Source organism: Pyrgilauda ruficollis, unplaced genomic scaffold (assembly GCF_017590135.1).
Source record: "Pyrgilauda ruficollis isolate IOZ18807 unplaced genomic scaffold, ASM1759013v1 scaffold50, whole genome shotgun sequence".
Lineage (NCBI taxonomy): Eukaryota > Metazoa > Chordata > Aves > Passeriformes > Passeridae > Pyrgilauda > Pyrgilauda ruficollis.
The window spans coordinates 2,234,911-2,254,865 of NW_024526600.1; the positions used below are offsets into that span (position 1 = coordinate 2,234,911).

General features: G+C 37.8%; 1 protein-coding gene across 1 annotated transcript in view; it reads left to right on the plus strand.

Moving 5' to 3' along the window:
- ROBO2 (roundabout guidance receptor 2) overlaps positions 1–19,955 on the plus strand; it is a 406,078-nt gene that overhangs the window by 307,399 nt on the left and 78,724 nt on the right. Inside the window, exons 6-7 of the mRNA XM_041480236.1 lie at positions 8,546–8,673; positions 11,921–11,932. Of these exons, the coding sequence (XP_041336170.1) occupies positions 8,546–8,673; positions 11,921–11,932 (140 nt within the window). The remainder of the gene's footprint in view (positions 1–8,545; positions 8,674–11,920; positions 11,933–19,955) is intronic.

A 19,955-nucleotide genomic window follows, 5' to 3' on the forward strand; every position in this document is an offset into this window, starting at 1 on the left:
TTAAGGAGAGATTAGTCCCTTTATGAGCAGCATGGGGGGAAAGATTGGATGTTCTTAATAGCTTGTCACAAAGAGTGAAAGAAAGAGGTTTAGTATGGTCTTTGTATCCTTACATACATCTGGAGGCATGAGAGGAGGTTTGCAGAGGATGTTGCTGCTGATGTCTGGCACAGAGAGAGCTGCTCTGTAACTTGCAGAGTCCGTGGGGCACAAGTGAACACTGGCAGATATCAGCCAAGTGCAACATAACATGCATCTTTTCAGATATTATGTTGAAGAAACATTTGAATTTGAGGAAATTTCTGTAAAATCAGAGATGCCATTTAATGATAGAGTGGTGATGAGAGGTAAAGTGGATGCAAGGGTTGGTTAATTTTTGTGTATATAACATAAAGAGGATGTACTGCAGTGATGATGGGGTGCTCCCTCCTGTAGCACTTTTGGTTGAGTATCCCTTTTCTCTGATTGCTATTTTGCCTGTCACTGATCCCTTCCTGCTCTGCAAGTGGAAATATATTCCTTACAGTTGTATAAGGAGTACATGCCCAAGTGAATGTGTAAATGATGGCATTTTTTTACATTTTAAATCCCTCAAAACTTGACATTGAATAAAGTCCTATAATTGCATCGTCCCGCAGTTACCCCAGGGGTTTATAGTCTAACCCAGGAGTTGCCTGCCATTCCATTTGTCTGAAGTATTAAATGCTGTGAGCAAAAGTGGTAGATGTGTGGCTCTGATAGACTGATCAGCAGAGAAACAGTTAATAACGTTGACATTTAAATTGGCTTCATGTTAAGTGTCAGTTCTCACCACAGAGCTGAAGAAGAGCTATTGTTTCAGCCAGTCTGTTTGCAGATTCATGAAAATACTCTTCAGTTGCTTACATAAGGGTCAAGGTTGGAAAAATAGCTTTACAACACCATGAACAGCAGCCATAAAGGAATTGTGTCAACTAGCACTCCTGCATGCATGTTTTCTCTTTATGCTGTGTGAACTATTGGTGATCTATGAAGTGAACACTGACAGTGCTCTAGAAACAGTATTGTCACAGGAGAATGTTATTTTTTTTTATTCTTTCTTATTCTGCAGCCTAAAATAGTTAAATTTAAGAGCATTAATGAAGTCACTGGAAGAGTTCAGAAACAAAATTTAATGCCAGTTGTAGTAGCCTCAAACATGGGTTTATCTGAATTTTCCACTCACAGAAAGCTGAAGTAAAAAATAGTCTTGCAGGAAGAGGACACAGTGAAATTTAATGTAGAATTTCATTCAAAATACTCCTACTAGTGCTTAAATATTTATTTAGTGTCAAAATAAGCAATATATGCTACATAAAAGTAAAAATTGTTAACTGTGCATTTTTTTCCCCCATGAAAGCCTTAGGAAAACAGCAAGGACGAAGCTCTTAGTTATATTCAAGTGGGAGTAAGATTCAAGAGCTCTAACCACTGATGCTACTGGAATGTCTGGCCTGCAGGGATTTTCTTCTCCTTTAACACATTCCATCTCTTCATGGGATACAAAACTTGTCAACTGAGTTAAAAAAAAATTAATTTACACTGTCAGTGAAAACACTTTAATGGTAAAGTTTTAAGCCTAAAAGTTATTTCAAGTTCCTATCAGTAAGTTCTATGTTGATAATTACTTAACTAGCAAAATGTACTTTTTAAGAATATGACTTCTGGCTCAACTGCATTATTGAAGGCACTTTCATTACAACATTAACATGACTTCATCTTTAATTGCCACTTCAAAGTTGGTTACTGATTCAAAATACAGATTAGAAAATATTTCATTTCTCTGACAAGTTTATAGTAATCTTTAATGTGCTTTAGGCAAATAATAATAAACAGGCAAACACAAATTTGGTTTATCTCAAACTACTCGTGATCTGTGTGCTCATGTTAAAAAAATGCATCAAGCCAAGTTTAGTGGGTGCATGATGCCAATCTGGGCTCAAATCTTCTTACTTTGTTTCAGTCCATGCAGTAACATTTCAATTTTTCAAAAGCTGAAATGGACAAAAACTCTGAGCATCAAGGGTACTTTTCTGAGGGATGAATTTATGACATAGGCATTAATAATATAAATCTCCCTGAGTGCCTCACAAATGTGTCTCATCTGTGAGGGAAAGGACTACTCCTGGTGATGGGAGGATAGGTTTCCATGCCAAGTGATTACAAGGTCTCTTAGATCATGCTTCCACCAAAGCTCCAGTTTCTGAGATGTGGAGCTCTGTCTGGAACTAAAATCAAATCAGAAGCCCATTTTGGGTAATTATGATGTGGTAATTCCCTATGAGTACACTTCCATGTGCAAACAGAGATGTAAAGGATCTCTGTATAAGTTTAGATAGGATTTACTGAGTCATTGATTCCCAGACATATGTTTTGTTCTTAACTGCTGTTTGCTTCCAAATTATTTCAAAGAGAATCAAAAACCAGTCTCAGTTTGCTTTCTTGGTTCTCTTCTGAGCACATGGCTCCTGATTTTGTAAGAGACTACGCATTTTTATGTGCAGTCACACCTGTCTGTTTGCATGTAAGAGCAGTGCTGTGGAGTGTGATGCTTTCAGATAATTTGGAAAACACTATTTCCTTGGAAACAGGTATGGTTTCCCAATATTGGCCCAGTAACTGTAACAGCTGTACACATATTTTATGAGATTTAGACCATTTTATTGAATGCCTTGCTTTAAAACACAGTACAGTGTGGGTTTCTGTTTCATATTGTTGTGATTGAGTATGTCTACTCTATCTGATAGAAATAATCTGCTGATCACAACCCATAAGAGGTTTTGGACTAAAGCAGAACCTGAGTCACCATAATTGAAGAAAAATCACAATAGTGAATAGCAGCCTGTGTTACACAACTCTTTTCCTGGTTTGTTCTATAGAATAAGGAAATAACGGACTATAGAATCCCTTTTATATGTCAGCTTGCAAATATGCATCACACAAAGAAATTCAAAGTAATATAACATTATCTTCTATCTTTCTCTGGTATGAGTGGCAGAGCTAAAAAATAAATGGGTATGTGGACATGTAGATGTGAGGAGTAGCCACCCTGTCAGCACCTTGGAGACAGCTCCCTGGTAGCTCAATTTATCATGGCTTTAAGCAGTGTCTTAGAGCCACCCAGCAAAAAGCAGCTTTTGATTTCAGGGGCACAGCAGAATAATTTGAGACCAGTGCACACAAATATATCCATAACAGTCTCTGATTCAGGTTTTGCTAGAGAAAAAAACCTGACACTCCTATATTTTTCCCCAGAAAGCTGTTAGCCATGTGTTTGGGCTTCTTTCTTGTTCCACTTACCAGTGCATGGGATGGAAGTGAAAATAACTCAACTTGTGTCAGATATGCATTGCCAGTGGGCATGGGGGCTCTCCCTTCTGCTGCTGGATCACACAAGCCTGAAGCAGGTAACAGCTCACACTTCCCATCTCACTGCAACTTCCCTCTGGCTCCCTCCATCTGGCACAGGGATGCAGGAGCCAGTGAAAAGCTGTGGCACTGTGCTGGGAGCTGAAGTGCCAGTACCACAAAACAGAAGTGGAGACAGAAGCTTAAGCCTCCTTAACTACCTCCTGTTTACCCTGGTTTTGGCCAGTAGCATTTCTCTATTTGGGCTCCCTAATCATCGATGTTGTGAGCAATCTTGAAGCTTTGTGCATGTTCTGCAAAATGCTTTGGCAAACAGGCAAAAGAAAATACAGCAAAGTCATTTCTGTGACATCTCTTAAAAAAAAAAAAAAAAGCAGGCCTATAATGTGTACATACAAGGAATCTAATTTATTATTTAATATTTTTTATTTACAAGAATGTTTTAGATGAAAATATATGCCTGGTATAAATCAATGCAAATTTTTTGAGGCCAGTGGCATCAGTATTTAACAGTTTAGAAGTGACTTTTTCCTCTTTCCTCCTGCAATATCTCTATAGCAAGAAATAAGACTTCTTGAGTTGGGTTTCTTGAGTTCAGCTGAGCATTTTGTGAAGTTTAAAATACACCACTAAAGCAAATACATCCTTGTAGTCCCAGTTAGGCTACTTGGATATTTAGGAATGAAATTACTCCAGCTGCAGATGAATTTTTGCTATCTGTGCATGTTAAAAACAAAAGAGGTGCATTTTTTTTATGCATAGCTGCATGCACATTTTTGAAAATGTGGAAACTAGGGGTTCTACAAAACACTGGAAAATTTATATCAAATGCAAAAAAACCCCAAATATTATTGTTAAATATCTCTAACTTACATAATTTTTTCTTTATTTTTTTATTTGATTATCACGAGGAAGATTCATGGCTCAGATACACTTCCAAATGTGGGGGAAAAAAATTCCAACTGTGACAAAACCAGTTCAATTCAAGTTTATTCTGAGATGCTTAAGTTAACACATGATTTCAACCTCAGTATATTAATTTGCAATACTTAAAAATAGTTAATGTGTTTTGTTTTATTTGCTGTTTGGTTGAGCAGATGGTAATGGTTTTGACACAATTCAGTTTTTTATTTTTCTTCTTTTCTTTTCTTGAAAAAGACAAGGCTCTTTTTCCCACTTTGTCACAGCTGGTTACCAATCAATCTCAATTCACAGTACAGTGATGATAGCACATGTTGTTCAGGGGCCAAATCTGATTGGGTTGCATTTTCAGCAGTGTTTCATATCAAAAAAAAAATTGTGTCTGTATGGCAGTGACTGTCAGCACACTATTGTACAACTGTCATTAATCAGAACTAGCAACAATGAATGCATTCATATGTGCCAGAGACTGCCAGATTTCACTCAAAATCACCCAATTTCTATTAGAATTTCCTCACCAGCAGTGTTTTCTCATGTGCCTCTTGTTTCTCTCTTTCTTTTTTCCTTGCCATTCCCCTGCCAGCCGCTTCCTTTTCGCTTAATTAAAGGCAGACCTGCTCTATTACTTGTAGAACAGAAATTAGGTAACGTGGTGCCCAGAAGTGGCTGGTTTATATCTGGCACAGACTGACTGGCTGTTTAAGAGACCTTTCCCAGCTCAGTCTGATGGCTGAAGTCTAAGCTGAACCCAAAGGTTAAGCACCTCCCAATGTTTAACAAAGAGAAGTACTTAAAATCTATTAGATGTCCATAAACACGTGAAACTGATGTCTGATGCCCTCTGGTTTTAGCACAATGCTGCATTAATTGGCTAGGAGTCAGCAATATTTGGGCAATATGTCACAAGTTGTTTCTTGACAATGCACATATTTTGAAGACATGGCCTTCTTCATGTACTGGCAATGTTAAGGAGCAATTTAACCACTTCACCCTGGTTTTGTGCCATTCCATTGTCAATCCAGGAGCCTGGTTAACATGGTATGTGATTAGTATTAGCAGAGAGGACTGTGATCTTCATTCCAAGTGTTCAGAAGCACTAATCCAGATGAGAGTGAACTTCCATAGAAAGTGAGGTGAAAGCGTCTTGCTATGGGGATTTGAGGATCTAGGACGGAGGCTGAGCAGGTGGATGCTTGAGAAATTCAAAAGACCTTCAGTCTCCATGCCTTGTTATTTTGTTTGTGCTGCTGTGGGTCAGGCTGAAAGCCAGTTTCCCTCCTTTCTCCTTCCCGTCTGCTTCATCTGCCAAAGCTCTTCACTGAACTGTGGTGACTTCTGGGGACAGTGCTGGTGGAACAGATGACTGACGGGCAGCATATCAGTACTGCAGGACAGCAGATGGTTCTGACGCCCCACGGGTCCATCCACGTATGGATCTAGTTGCTAGATGGCACGTTCTGTCGGGGTGGTCCAAAAGCATGGCCTGTTGGAGAAGCAGGCTGGGAGAGATGAACCTGTCCTTGAAGTAATTGTTAACTGGACCGTGACAGTGACATGTTTACGCCACCCTCCGTTTGGTGGCCCAAGTGGGAGCTGATGGCTGTAGCCACTACCCTGCGTCCTGGCATGCCATGCAGCTGGCTCCTCCGCCCAGCAGCCTTGGCACAACGTGCAGGATTGGCAGGTGCAGGGATAAAGGCTGCCGGAGCCTCGGAGGCAGCTGGCTGGCATGCCGGCACCAGCACATCCGTGACAGGAAGCAGAGTGAGTCAGCTGCAGCCCACAGCACGCTGGAGCTCCCTGTCCCAGCCTGCCTGCATCCCAGTTCAGGCAGCCCCTCTCTCAGATACAGTCCTGCTGCCCGGCTGTTTTGCTCTCGGCAGCGTTAAGTGAAACGCAGAGATGTTATCTGTTGTATGAAAAAAGAAAAAGAAAATTACAAAATTTACATAGATGGCTAATTGTTGCCCAGCTTTATAGCCCTGATTCTGAGATCCAATTCGTATTTATATTACAACTGATCTTAGTTTCCTCATCATACAGGAGCTGAATACAAATTTATATTTTCAGCCTCCTAGAGCTGGCCTCGTGTCAAGAAAATAAGCATTTGCTCTTGTCTGCAACTCAGCAATCACCAAAGACAAATAACTGCTCCATCGTTGTAGGATAATGTTGTCATATTCTTGAGATTTTTAAGGGGGGACAATTTGCCCTTTCTGTCTTATGAAAACAGTGATTTTTATTTGCCATTGACTAATGCAGCACAGCATGCAAAATGACATAATTTGTGAGCAGTCTAGAGGAAATGTTCTTTAGCTGCATGTGGCTGTTGAATGTAGTTGTAATAGATGTGTAGCTCTCCAGAAGGTGCATATTAAGTTCTCTAACATCATAACTACCTGCCCCCTCACAACTACCAATGGCACTATGCTGGCAAAAAAATTATCCCTACAAGTTTCTAAAGTTTGCCATGACATCTACTTACTTATTCTTCCCCTTGGCATATCTGCTATTAATCAGTTAAATCTGAGGTACTGCATATACATACAATTAAATATAACTCCCAAGGAAATGGGTATTGTATGTGTTTAGGTTAACTCTTAACAGAATGGTTAGCCTCAAATTCATCTTTATTAAATTATTTCCTGCTAATTGATAGAATGGACCTACTGGATATAGAAAGAAGTATTGTGGTGAGTGTAAAATGATTTCTTGACTGCTCTTTGTTCTTGGAATTGCTAGGAATGCTCTAATAGATGCTGTGAGCTTCAGTTAGACCTAGAAGAAATTTAAATGTTTCACAGTATGGGATCTTTGAGTTAAGATGCTTTGAAGTCTGTTAGCATATGGCATTCTCTCTACAAACCTATACTAAAGGAACCAATAGCAATGTATATTATGTACACCAAAAAAAAAAAAAAATCATGTTCCCAAAGGATCTAAAAATACTCATAGAGCCTGACAACATTCCTCTGACTTGTTGCATTGCATCCTTATTCATCCAAATATTTAACGGTGCTCTTCCATATGATTTAAATGTGTTTCCTGTACAAGTCTATAAGGTCTTTCCTGCATAACAAAAAGAAAGTAAATGAGTCCTTCTAAAATATGTCATGACTGTGTATAGAGTGAGAAATAGTATTGACACTTCCTGAAGTCTAGATCCGTCTTTAGTTTTGTGTTCCTATTTCACTGATACATGTGAATCTGAAGCCAAGTCTAGATTCAAGGTGACTTAGTGAATCATATCAAGAAGAGATGTTGTTGAAAATAATTTAACAAAATAATATTTAAAGGGTAAAGTATCTGTGCTGATAACCAGGATTTTCCTGATTTGGCAACTAAAGATATTTTACACAACATGAAGTCTCCTGCTGACTTTAATGAGCATTGGATCAGAGCCTAAAAAAGTTTGTTAAGCATGACTTCTGCAGATACTAACAATTTAGCTGAAAATATTTTTCTGGGTATAATCAGTCTAAATGCCTTGAGAATAAGTGTTCACTACATATTGGAGTATGTTGCATTAATTAAGTTTTATACATCCTCATGTATAAAATTAAAGTTTTAGAATTTTTTCAACAGTAGAGACAAAGAAATGTACAAAGCACAATTGAATTGTTTCTTATTTCTTTTAAGAAAGAGAAAATGTCATTGTCCACCCTTATTGAATTGTTTTGTTGTATTTCTGTGAAATTGATAAATCTGCTTTAATGTGCCTCTTCAATAAATGTCACCTTCCAGAGCTTGAATATATTTTTTATTGTTTGCAATTGGGTAGTGTGAGATCCTACCAACGTGCTCACCGTTCCCTAGGGGATTGCTGCTGTAGGGGAAAACTGTATATAAAAGGAAATTTCCAAATCAGCAAAAGGTAAAACGTGTAGCTCACACCGTTAAAGGCATGATAAACCTGAGCTGTCATGTATTGATAACTGATGTCTGATACCTTAATTTTATCTTATTGCTCTAGATCAAGGACAAAGTGAATGCTATTATTAATAAAGCCTTAATACTGAACATTGCAATACTAATTTTATGTAAAGTTTCTAACTAATGCAGAGTGCAATAAAAATGTCATGGAGATTAATGCTTCATGGAATTATCTAATGCTGGATAATAATTTATCTTCCAAAGTTGGCTCCCAGATAGATTCAGACTGGCGTTTTCCAGGTGATAGTTTTTGTCCATTTCTGCTGCCCACAAAAAGAGTTTTCACTCTCTTGCTGTGACACAGGTATGACATCAAAGACGACTACACCCTGCGCATTAAGAAAGCCATGAGCACAGATGAAGGAACCTACACCTGCATCGCCGAGAACCGCGTTGGGAAAGTGGAAGCCTCTGCTACGCTCACCGTGCGAGGTGAGTGCTCCCACAGAGGCAGGGTCCGTGTCCTACAGGATAATTGCTTTCTGATGAGATGGGCCACATCCTTCCCTGCCCTTGTTTGGGTTCCACACACCCTTTGCCGTGCTGGCTGCCTCACTGATTTACAGCGCAGGTGAAATCCTGGTCCTGTTGGCATCTCGTGTGAAATTTTAATTGATTTCAGCGGGATAGGATCCCCCTGCAGTTAAAGTCCTGTCCCAGTGTGTTTTTATCGAAGAGCAGATGCATATGTGCATAAGCAAGCACTACAAAACTGTGGGCATAGACATGAATATGAGAGCCATCAGCTCAGGCTATTAGTCACGTTTCTTTCTCTAAGTATGACGAGTAGAGTAACTGTATTTATTAATGACAAACATAATACAGATAACATTATTATGGGATCAGCTCTGCCATAATTAATCTCTCTACCACTACCCTTTATCCAAAAAACAAACCTCAGCCAAAGAAAAGAGAAAATCCTAATTAAATTGTGTAAGTATTACAAGGTAAAGACTAATTATTCTCTCCTAAAATATTTGTGGTCTCTAGAATCCACTCACTGTTTATGTGCTGCTCTTTGGTAAGGCAGTTTTAAGGCTGTTGGAATAATGAGTGTCCAAAATATATTTCGTGGCATTACATATAGACATGCTAAAGATTATGGGGAGAGAAAAAGTTTGTAAGCTAATATTTCTATTTGAGTAAATAGAATATAATAGTTATTACTTCATTCCAAAAGATAAGCAGCAATTTGGCACAATGGATATCAGGCAGACACTATTTCACAGTTTAGTGGTGCATGCTGACGGTTTTCAGTAGAGCTGTGAAAGGTTAATAAAAACATTTTTAGCTTTATCTGTCCTCCTCTTTTCATACACATTAAATCAAATGTTCAAAGCCTCAATGGATTGCTTTATTAGAACTGGGGTCAACTGACCCAAGAGGCCAGCTTCCATTTCCATCCATTTAATGCATGGACACAGTTCAGTTTAATTTGCTGAATTCAAAGGAAAAAAAAAAAAGCCGCTGAGTGGCTTTGTAGGGTAGTATGTAACGAAGAAAAGAGAGCATTGTGATAATCTGTTGAAATATTACCTCAGTGTTCACTTTAGACTGTAAGTGACAATGTGTCTCTTCCCATTTTAAGTTGAAGAAATAGGTGTGTAAGAGACTGTTCTTCCCTTTTGTAATATGGGAAAATTAGTCACCACAGCCAACTCCCAGAAACAGTCTCACTCTGTTCCTTTGTCACACGCAGTATCACCGTGTCCAGTAATTCTGGTAACCAATTCCCTGGCTTTTAAACACTCCTAGAACTGTGTCCACTCTGCATATTACTGGAGCAAGCCTTTTGGATTTGCTACCCTGACTTTTAATGTAAACAATAGCTAGAACCCAGCAAAAAAATCCTTTGAAATCACCAAAGCTTGAACCCAATGAAATTAAAGGGAAAAAAACTCAAGGAAATGTGTAATTCAATCGATCTTCCCCCAGTAAAAGCATGTTTTCATTATCTTGTGTATTTTTCCCCCGGGTTTGTCATTTACAGTCAAATACATAATGCTTATTCAATACAAAGGAAGCCATGATATTAGAAACACACTACATGTTCTGGATATGACAGAAAATGAGAAAAACCAAGAAATTCATTGGAGAAAGCTATTACTCTGAATTTTGTTAAAACAAAGGACTGGGAAATCTCCCAGTGGCTTTAAGGGGATGATGAACAATGGATTTATTAGTTAAAGAAAGCTTTAATTCTGAATTCTTAATTAACATTGTTGTCTGACACTGGTTTTACCACGTCATGTAAAGGAGCAAAACCACTTAGTGCTTCAAAATTTACCCTGAGCTTGTCTTGGACCTTGCAGGTGTCATGTAGTTCCATCTGCACACCTGACAACAACCCTGTAATCCTTAGATGCCATATTCAGAGCTCCATCTTCTTAAACCAGAGGATGGGGATGCAGTCAGGAAAGTTGCATTACACTGTCACAAACAACAGCAGAATCTGAGTTCTGTGGCCCAGACTCCATGTTCTGTCTTGGAAAGATGCGTATCACTCTTACACCTCATCTTTCTGCAGAAGAAGGAATATGTCCATAATACTGGAAGCCGAAAAGTGTTCCAAGAGATGATGGGTGAGAATGGCAGCAGACTAGACATAGTTAAATGAAATGGGGACACAGCCATGGAAGGGTTGAGAACTAAGAAGGCCCTTGCAAGCTCTGTTACCTCTGAATTTGCATGTCTTACATTTGACCCTAGCCTGCACATAAGCACACAGAGCTGGTAATCTTCTTAAAAAAAAAAAGAAAAAAAAAGAAAAAAGAATTGTGCCATTGCTCAGAAATGTGTAATTTTTGCTGCTGATAAAATAAGGGAAGCTTTGCCTACACAGATGCAATCTGGAGTCAATTTCATGTCCAAATTTTCAGCTGTTCTGAAAGAGATGTCTATATTTTATTAGCAGAGGGACTGACAGCTCTCTTCCCCAGCACAAGTATAATGAAGGGCTGTTCTATAACCAAGAAATCACTTGTTGCAGCAGCAACTTTCAATCTCTGTATCTCTGAAACAGTATTAACCTGTCAATCATTTAACAGCAATTTTTTAGGAAGTAGAAGTTACCTAAGCAGTGATTTGGGAGGTTCTGGGTTGAAGTCCCTGTGGCCATTTCAGCCCATTTGTTATATTTTCATCAGCACTGTCAGTGATGAAAAAGCACTGTGCTGTAAGCTTTCATGCCCATTATTGAATGAGAAAAACTGTCCTGGGCTTTCTGTAGCCCTTACTGATGTACTGACTGGTCATGCTTAAAATTCATTTGGTATTTGACTCAGAAAGCAAATTCCTTGCATGACATTAGGCAGTGTGAGACTTAAATTGATGTGTTCATTGGGATCTAAAAGTTTGTGCTAATGCAATGCAATTTTTCTTTTATCAGGCATTAACAATGATACTTGATGATGGCATGCGAAGATAATAAAAATGTTTTTCAGAGAATGGTTCCAGTCAGCTTGTTCAGACGCTATGCTCAAGTAAATGGGATGATAGTGGCACGTGACTAAACGATAGCAGCAGTGAACATTTGACTTAGGCTGCCATTTGAGGGGTTAGCAATCATGGTGGTATCCATAGTGGAAAGTAACATTACACGTCATGCATTCTGACAGATATTCTTTTCTTTTTTTAATTTCTTTTTTATGTTCTCACTACACCATTGTAATGTCAACAGCTCGCCCCGTTGGTAAGTAACCATCCTTCTATCCATTTTAGCATGGCTTCATGCAATGCTTCATCTTTCATTTGCAGCAGCATTTCACTGGCTGGAATAAGCAGCCAGCGCTTAATAGTTGTACCTGTCTAACACCAGGCAAGCGGTTTTGTCTGCCAAAGTGCTTTTTTCCAAATGTTGTATTTCCTACTGTGTCGTGTACAAGCACATCTACCAAATCACCAGCAAGTACCGGTCGGTGAAATGGGGTGGGTGTGCCGAGACCGAGCCGCAGTCACTCATTTAGATGTTTTTATTGGTCTGGTTTTGGGCCTGGTGTAAAAGCCACTGAAATCAACAGAAAGGGTTGTGTTGGCTTTGGTGAGCTTCTCCCAGGATCCAAACAATCAGCTCATCCTGCTTTTCCTGCACAGCAGGAAAAGCACAGGCTTTGCATGTCCCGTCTTTCTTGTATCGTATCATTCAAAGAGTTCTGAAGTGAAGAAGTCCTGAAATTGAAGAGGGGGTGGAGATTTCTGCAGATTTCTGTGCTTGCTGAGGGAGTTCATCACTGATTTCTGCCCTTGGGCCATCTTGGAGTGCAGTTTGGAGTGCACTGTAGAGGATGCAGACTATTTTGAATACAAGTCCTGAGGAAGTCAACCTCTAGGTTTTAAATCCCTATACTGAAAACTTTATTATTTCCTGTGCCTTTGAAATTCTGTAAATGCATAAAAATCTTACTGAAGATAATGGAAAATTTGCAACTGTCAGTAGCTGAAATTCACTTCTGGTGTTCAGAAATATCCCAAACGTATGATTCAATTTTCTTTCATGAATATTTACTCTGTGTCTACAAGGATTTAGTTTAATGAGCTGCATTGCTCCTCTGATATTTGTAGTTTGTATTTAAAGGTATCTTTTAGAATAATAATATGGTAACTCGCATTTTTTGAATTAGTGTAAAAAGTCAGTACTGATGTTTATGGAGACTGATGAGGGGTTTGGTCTTTATTTGCTTAGTCAAAAATTTTGTTAGATATATTTGATAGATTATTTGATATATAATGGTATTGATATTATTGATATATTGATAGATTATTTTGTTTGACTAAAGTTTATGAGTTTGAATTCATCTCAGCTCTTCACTGTTCTAAATTTGGAGGAAGAAAGATTGGAGTAATTTAAAGATAAAATCCAGGTTAGGCTTCTGCTTCCAGAACTAGGGTGATCCCATCTTATTAACTTGCTTGAACTGACATCCATGGAACCAAGCTAAATACCTCCACAGTCACAGCATGGCTTATCCACACCTGGAGAATTCCCTGTGCAGAATAGAAATTTGCTTTTCTCCATTTGGGATTTTGATAGCAAGCTTTAAACCCAAATCGTTACTGTATTGTTTTGATATTACGTTCGTTCTCAAGTAATTCATTCCCAGGAGTTGCAGAAGTGTAAAACTGCAGTAAACTCAGGAGAGAATTTTACTGTGCTTAGAAAATGTGGTGTGAATTTAGTGTTTCTTCATTTACTAAGAAATGCCACAAGATTAAAAGTTACTTGCAGATACTTTTTTTTTTTTTTTTAACTTTGATGACTCTTAAAAGACAGGCAAGGAAAAAAAAATCATAAAATGGAGACTGTTTCAAGCTCAGTGAAAACTACATAAAATAAATAACTGGAGATTCACAAGAAAATTATAGGTTTCAGCAGTGTTGATAGTGTCTCATTTCACAGCACTGATTCTTTTTAAAATTTTTTCAGGCCATTGAGTCATCACTGATTCCATCTCCAAAGCTTATATAGCAGGTCTTGGTCTCAAGTTACTTTATGTCCAGGTATATGATTGTGTGATCATGCAGTGGTCAATTCCACATATTCCCTGCCTAGGCTATTTTATTTTGTTGAAAGAGAGCAACTGTGACAAAGAAATTTATTCTTCTACAGAATTTATTTAGGAAACTGAAATTAGAATGGTTTATCTTGAAATAATTACTATATGGGCATATGGTCCTTATCAAATTATTTAATTTAGTGATTATCTTTGTGACTTGTGAAAAGGATTGTTGAGTAAATAGGTCTAATCCTGAAGATGTTTGACATAGAGCTCCCATACAAGTGTATGCGAGGATTTCTGTGTATAAGCAGATCAGAGTCAGTCACTTTGATCCTGTACCTGTAGAAGGACAGTGATAGTGTGTACCTGTATTGGGTTTTTTGTATAAGCACCTGAGATAAAACTAATGTCTGCAGTTCACAGCTCTATTTCATTCAATACTAGGCAAAGGTTAAAAAAGGTTAAAAAAAACCCATCCTGGTTTTTTGGGGTTTTTTTTTTTTTTTTTTTTTTTTTTTTTTTGGGGTTTTTTTTTTTTTTTTTTTTTTTTTTTTTTTTTGTAATTTAAAGTCTGGTAAGATAAATCAAAGTAGCTTCCCTCTCCACCAAGAAACTCAAGTAGTCTTCTGTTAAAATTGTCATTTAACAAGCACGGGGAGTCAGATCCTGTGGAGTTTTTTTTTTTTTTTTTTCCAGGAAGTTAACTGGAAGAGCAAAAATACCTCTCCTTACCTAAAGGAAGCTAAAGAAAACACTGTTTTGTGTACTTAGCTCCCAGCTTTCTAGGAAGATGATATTTTAACAGAAGTACATTTGTATATTTATGTATATGTTAGCAAGAGAGCACTTAAAAGTTTAATTTTTTTTTCATGACACCAGAGAATTATCTAGGTACTTCTACCTTCCATCACTGTCTCCGATTCAGTGTTTTGTCTTTATTAGGTTTTAAACAAGACCAAACTTTTTTTTTTCCCAATGAAGAGTAGAGAATATTTTTTTTGATTATTTAGATCTGTATTAATTGTTGCAAACAGAATAATCTTCATTTTCTAGTCAGTTTTTGCCTGTTTCAAATATTTGTACTCTGTTAGGTATGATATTTTTATTCTAATTTCAGCTTGAACAGAAAATTTAGGAGTGGGATTACCAATTACCATCTTGGGTTAAAGCACTTATTAACAAATGGTTCATACTACACAGATAAAATGAGGTATGGTGCTGCCCGAGGTGGGTGGCAGCTGGTGAATTTAAAAGCTCTGTGCCAAATTACTCATCATGTTTGAATTTGCTGCTAGGAATAAATGTGTTGCCTGTTTCTAAAATAGATTATTTATAACCTTTTGAAAAGATTTCTGACAGGATTTACAACAGATGGGTTTAGGAAACAAGATATTTATCCCTATTTAGACCATTTCTATAGTTATTTCACTCATTAAGTAGATTTTCCAGATGAGCAAGTTAGAATTTTCTCATTTTTGCATTCTGCTGTATTACTTGTGGCAGTTGGGCAGGAGCATAGCTGCTGAAAGAAACACAATAGTTGGGAAGAGCCCAAAAGTTTCAGTAACAGTGACCGTCTTTTCAAAGGCAGTTGCTCTACTGCTTTGAGATGGAGGAGCTTCAAGTGGAATATCTCTGAAGACCTGTCTGATGTCCCAGTTACTTTTTTATTAATAATACAAAAAGTGAGTCAGATGACAGAGTACCACTCAGTTTGCAAAATAATTTCAACTAAGTCCAAGTGAAAATACAGTTCTTTGCATGTCAGTTGCTTTGAAGTTAGTCAAGTTTACTTAGTCTTTTGTTGTGTGCTGTGGCTCATCTTCCCAAAAAGAGACTTGCATCAAATACCTGGATACCTTTGCCACCAGGATAGAAGTGAAGTATTTGAACTTAGCTAAGGGACTAAGGGAGACTAAGTACAAAAACGAAACTTCTCTGTCATGGTGGTGAAGAGACAGCTAAGACATCTGCCATGGATTTTCCAAATTTCCTATTAGTTAAATGCAGTCTATTGGCATTTAAGTGCAAAATGACTCTATGATGCATTTCAATCTGCACTGGAAGTTTTCATTACATAAATCAGCGTGGCATGACTTAATGGTCTGTTAAGAGTGGTGCAGCATGAAAAACAATAGAAAGGGCTGTATTTTACAGAAAGTTGTATTAGGTTTTGTGACATTGCTCAGATGGTTCAGATTGGTAAGTGAGAAAGAATTATCTTTATTCTTCTTCATTCTGACTCTTGCAGGGAAAGTCTATATACAATGAATGTTTTTATTTTCATTACATTCATGAACATATCACCTTCCCTTGAGACACTGAGGATTTATAAAATATCAGTAATGTGGATTGGAGTGTGACGAGAGAGATGAGATCCAGCTTGGTGTACAATGCCATCTTTCAGTGGCAGAAATCTTAAATTTATATCGAAATGTACTATCTTGCCTGTCTGGTACCACTTACAGAAATTTTTGGGAGAGGGTAAGGACAACAGTGGACATTGGGCTTTTTGGACTTAAAATAAAAGAGTAAGAGTTAAATAAAGAGTAAGACATCATTATTTTTTTAAAAGTCATAAATTCTTCAGATTTAAAGATAAAAGGTTGCTGTAGGATGAAATTCATATTGCATTTTATACCAGTAAGAGATTAAAATATGGAGCTGACTTGTTTCAATTTTTTGTAAATTGTAATTGGCCTGTAAATGCCACTCTAAAAATCTTGAAGTCCTTAGCATATGTACTTTACCTTAAGTTCAGTCGCTGAAGTACAGGAAGTGATCAAGGGTCCCATTATTCTAATTTTTTTTTTTAATTGCTGAGCTCTAGCTTGGGGAAGTTTTAGTAAGTTGCATGCATAACTTTTATTTTTGAACTTTCAAAGTTTCTCAAAACATGCTCAAATCAGTGAGAATTGTTTTCCTATTTCTTTGGCTTCTGAGTTCTGAGGATATCCATAAGTCTTTGAAGATTAGTGTATAAAAAAGGTCTGTTGATGTGTTGCTCTCCCCAAGCTTTTCCCTTCCTTTCAGTAAAAGGAGTAATTGGTTACCTTTCCTTCAAGAGGAATGTGGAAATCAATACATTAATCTATTCACTTTTCCCTTTGCTTTCTTTGCTCTATTGCTGCCAGCCAATTTACAGCTTGGATGTGATCTCAGTGTTACTCAACAGCAAAACTGTTTGTGCCCTATTCCTTCCATGTTAACATTGTCAGTCAGAATAAATAGTCATTTTTCTTCCTCTCTCCTTTTTCTCTTTTCATTTAACAGTGTCCCAAATTGAGTAGAGTATCTCCTCTCAGCCTTCTTTATTCTCAACGGTGAGCAAACCAGGAATTTGTCACCTTCCTCACTATAGGTGTAGCCTGTGAGCCTGTCTGGGCTCTTTACCCTTCTCATCAGCTCCTTAGCTCTTCTCTGCAGCATGTGAATTCATGTCACTTTGAAGGAGCTAACCAGATTACACTCATTATTTTGATGAAATCCTACTGTATCAGCAAGGGCTGTGCTTTTCCTTTTTAAACATATTGCTAACAAACCATATTCCTATCTCACCTGAAAAAAAGGAATCAAGGCATATTACGTGTCTTTTTGTTGGCATAATTTGTTTTGTTTGGTAAGCTCACAGAAAGTAAGAGCAGCACCAGCCATCCCCTAAGGGTACAGTTTACATAACCAAGCAGGCTAAAGTGTTAAGATTTTAGAAGAGCACATCTTTTCTATGTGATCTGAGTAAAAGGTATACCCTGAATCTTAGGCACTTGGAAAAAAGCAAAAAATTACAAAGCATTGTTTAAAGTAGAGAAAGTCCTGAGTAATGGAAGTTATTGGGCAGACAGAACCAATGCTCCCTTTCTTTATGTGCACCAAAACTAAATTAAAAACTTTCTGGATGGGGTTTATCAGTAGCATCTGTAAAACTCCAGGGCTGCTTAAAAGAGCTGATTGCACAAGTTATAATAAAATAGAGATGCATGACTGAATGAGAATAGGCTACAGTCTAACGCTGGGATGAAATTAAGATGGATATGTAAACTAAATATTTAAATGCACTGTAAAACAAAGAGGAGGATGAACCCAGGAAAAGTGCTGCTGCTGAAGTCAGAGCACTGGAAAATGGGATGGGGGAGTGGAAAGTAGATGCCTTTCTTTTTGACTATATAGGAGGCAGACTTGATTTTTTTTTTTTAATAGTTATTCTCAGTGTATTTTTTATTGACATTAGTCCTAGGGAAGAATGAAGAGCAAATCCTTTTTTCCACCATGCAGGTTTATCCCACTTCATTCTTTTGGGTCATCCAGGGATAAAAGAGAGATTCTGTATATCAAAATATTTAGGACAGTTAGCAGTTTTTATTTATTGATTCTCTAGACTTCTTTCACCTCTTGCAAAGAAGGAAGAAATGCTTATGCTTCCATGCTTTAAGAGATTATCTGCTTCAGTGTTTCAGAGCAACTGAAGGATACAAATGTTGTTATATGTGAAATTCAGAACCTGAATTTAAATTGAAAATTAGAACAATTAGTATGAAAGGAGGTTTAGCATTCTCAAATGATCAAAGTGTGCTCTTTTCACAACACTGTGTTTACACATGGTTCATCTGAAAACAGCAACAAACCAAAAAAAAGGAGTTTCTGAGTTTCCATGAGACAACAGCAGTGTGAAGGATACTTACAGAAGAACTGGTTCTGATAATAATTCCCCCTGCTCTCTCCCTCTTGCTCTGATTCTTCTTCCCCAGTTTTTCCTCTCCTTCAACCTGCCAGAAGTTCTTCCCACTTGTGCCATGTGCTTCTGCCTTTGTGTATTTGACCTGTTGTTGCAGGACACATGAGAATTAATATTGAAGCAGTGTCAGTGTTAAAGGTGGCATTCAAGCCATGGATTATCCATGCTTCCCTAGGTTATGGGAAGCTGCTTTCCAGAAGACTCCAGACCAAGCACCCCCTCCACACATGTGTTTTTAAAATAATGTGATGGGTGTAATGAAGGGCTTCATAATCTCTTGTTATCCCCACATCCTACCCATTCTTCATTTTTGTGGCAGAACTGTTCACCTGAAGAAGAAATCATGAAAGACAGAGAACACTATAAATAGACAAGCAAGAAGACATAGTTAAAAAAAAAAAAAAAAACCAAACCAATATACCAAAACAAAAGTCATCTACCAAATGAGATTTATGCATCTGTTTCAAAGGCTACTGCTCTCATGCAGCCTACGGAATGGCAGAATAAGAGAGGAGACTCATTTTCCAGGTAACTCAGTTGTAACTCGAGTGCTAAAAAGTTACTGCCTTCCCTGTGTGTGAGCACACCTGATCATTGGAGCACACCATAAGATTAAGATATCTTTTCTCTTTAAAGATATCTTTTCTCTTCAAAGAGAATTATTATCCTTAGCTTCCATTAGTTTATCCTTGATAAGAAAGATCTGATTTAGTAACAGGCCTAAGCTGTCATCCTCTCCGTCTTCTGTAATGGCTCCTGTGTCAGAGGCTACACCCTTGATTTATCATTAGTCACAGCTAATAATGCACTAATAACTTTGTGTCCTAACAACCACACATCACTTTCAGTACCCATTAAGATGATTTGGACTTTTGAGGGAAGAGCTGCTGAATCAGCCCAGGTTTCTGGAGTTTGAGGCTGCACCTATTTTGTTTTCCTCTATTTACTCCATCAGCAATAGTAGCCTTGAAAAAGATCTTTCAAAATTTCTAGACTTTTATATCTGCACTTCTTGGCAGCTTATGCTAAACATCATTACAAGGTGTATAAATAGGATCTTACAGTGTTATTGTGTATTTGTACCACAAAATCATCTAAAACTTCAATATCTGCCAGACAAATTTAACCAATCACACAGAAGGGTAGAAGATAATGTTTTTTTTTTCTTTAAGAATTCCTGTACTGCCTTCAGTTGTCCAAGCTGGTATCAGGAGCCAGCAAAGCAGTCCTACAGATAAGTAGTTCTATTCCATAGATGGTGTCAAGGGTTACCTCCCTTTTGAAAATACATATTACTTTAGATGGAGCTCTGTGAGCTTCTCCTGTTCTCTGTGTAAATGTCTAAGAGGCAAGTCTTGATTTGCACTTGTAAGAGTGGAATTGAGTTTGATCTCTTAAAATATCCATGTGTATCAGAGGCAGCTGAGGGTGCCACATGAATATTGTCACTGCAGTAAGGATTTGAGAGGAGCACTGAGATACCAGCT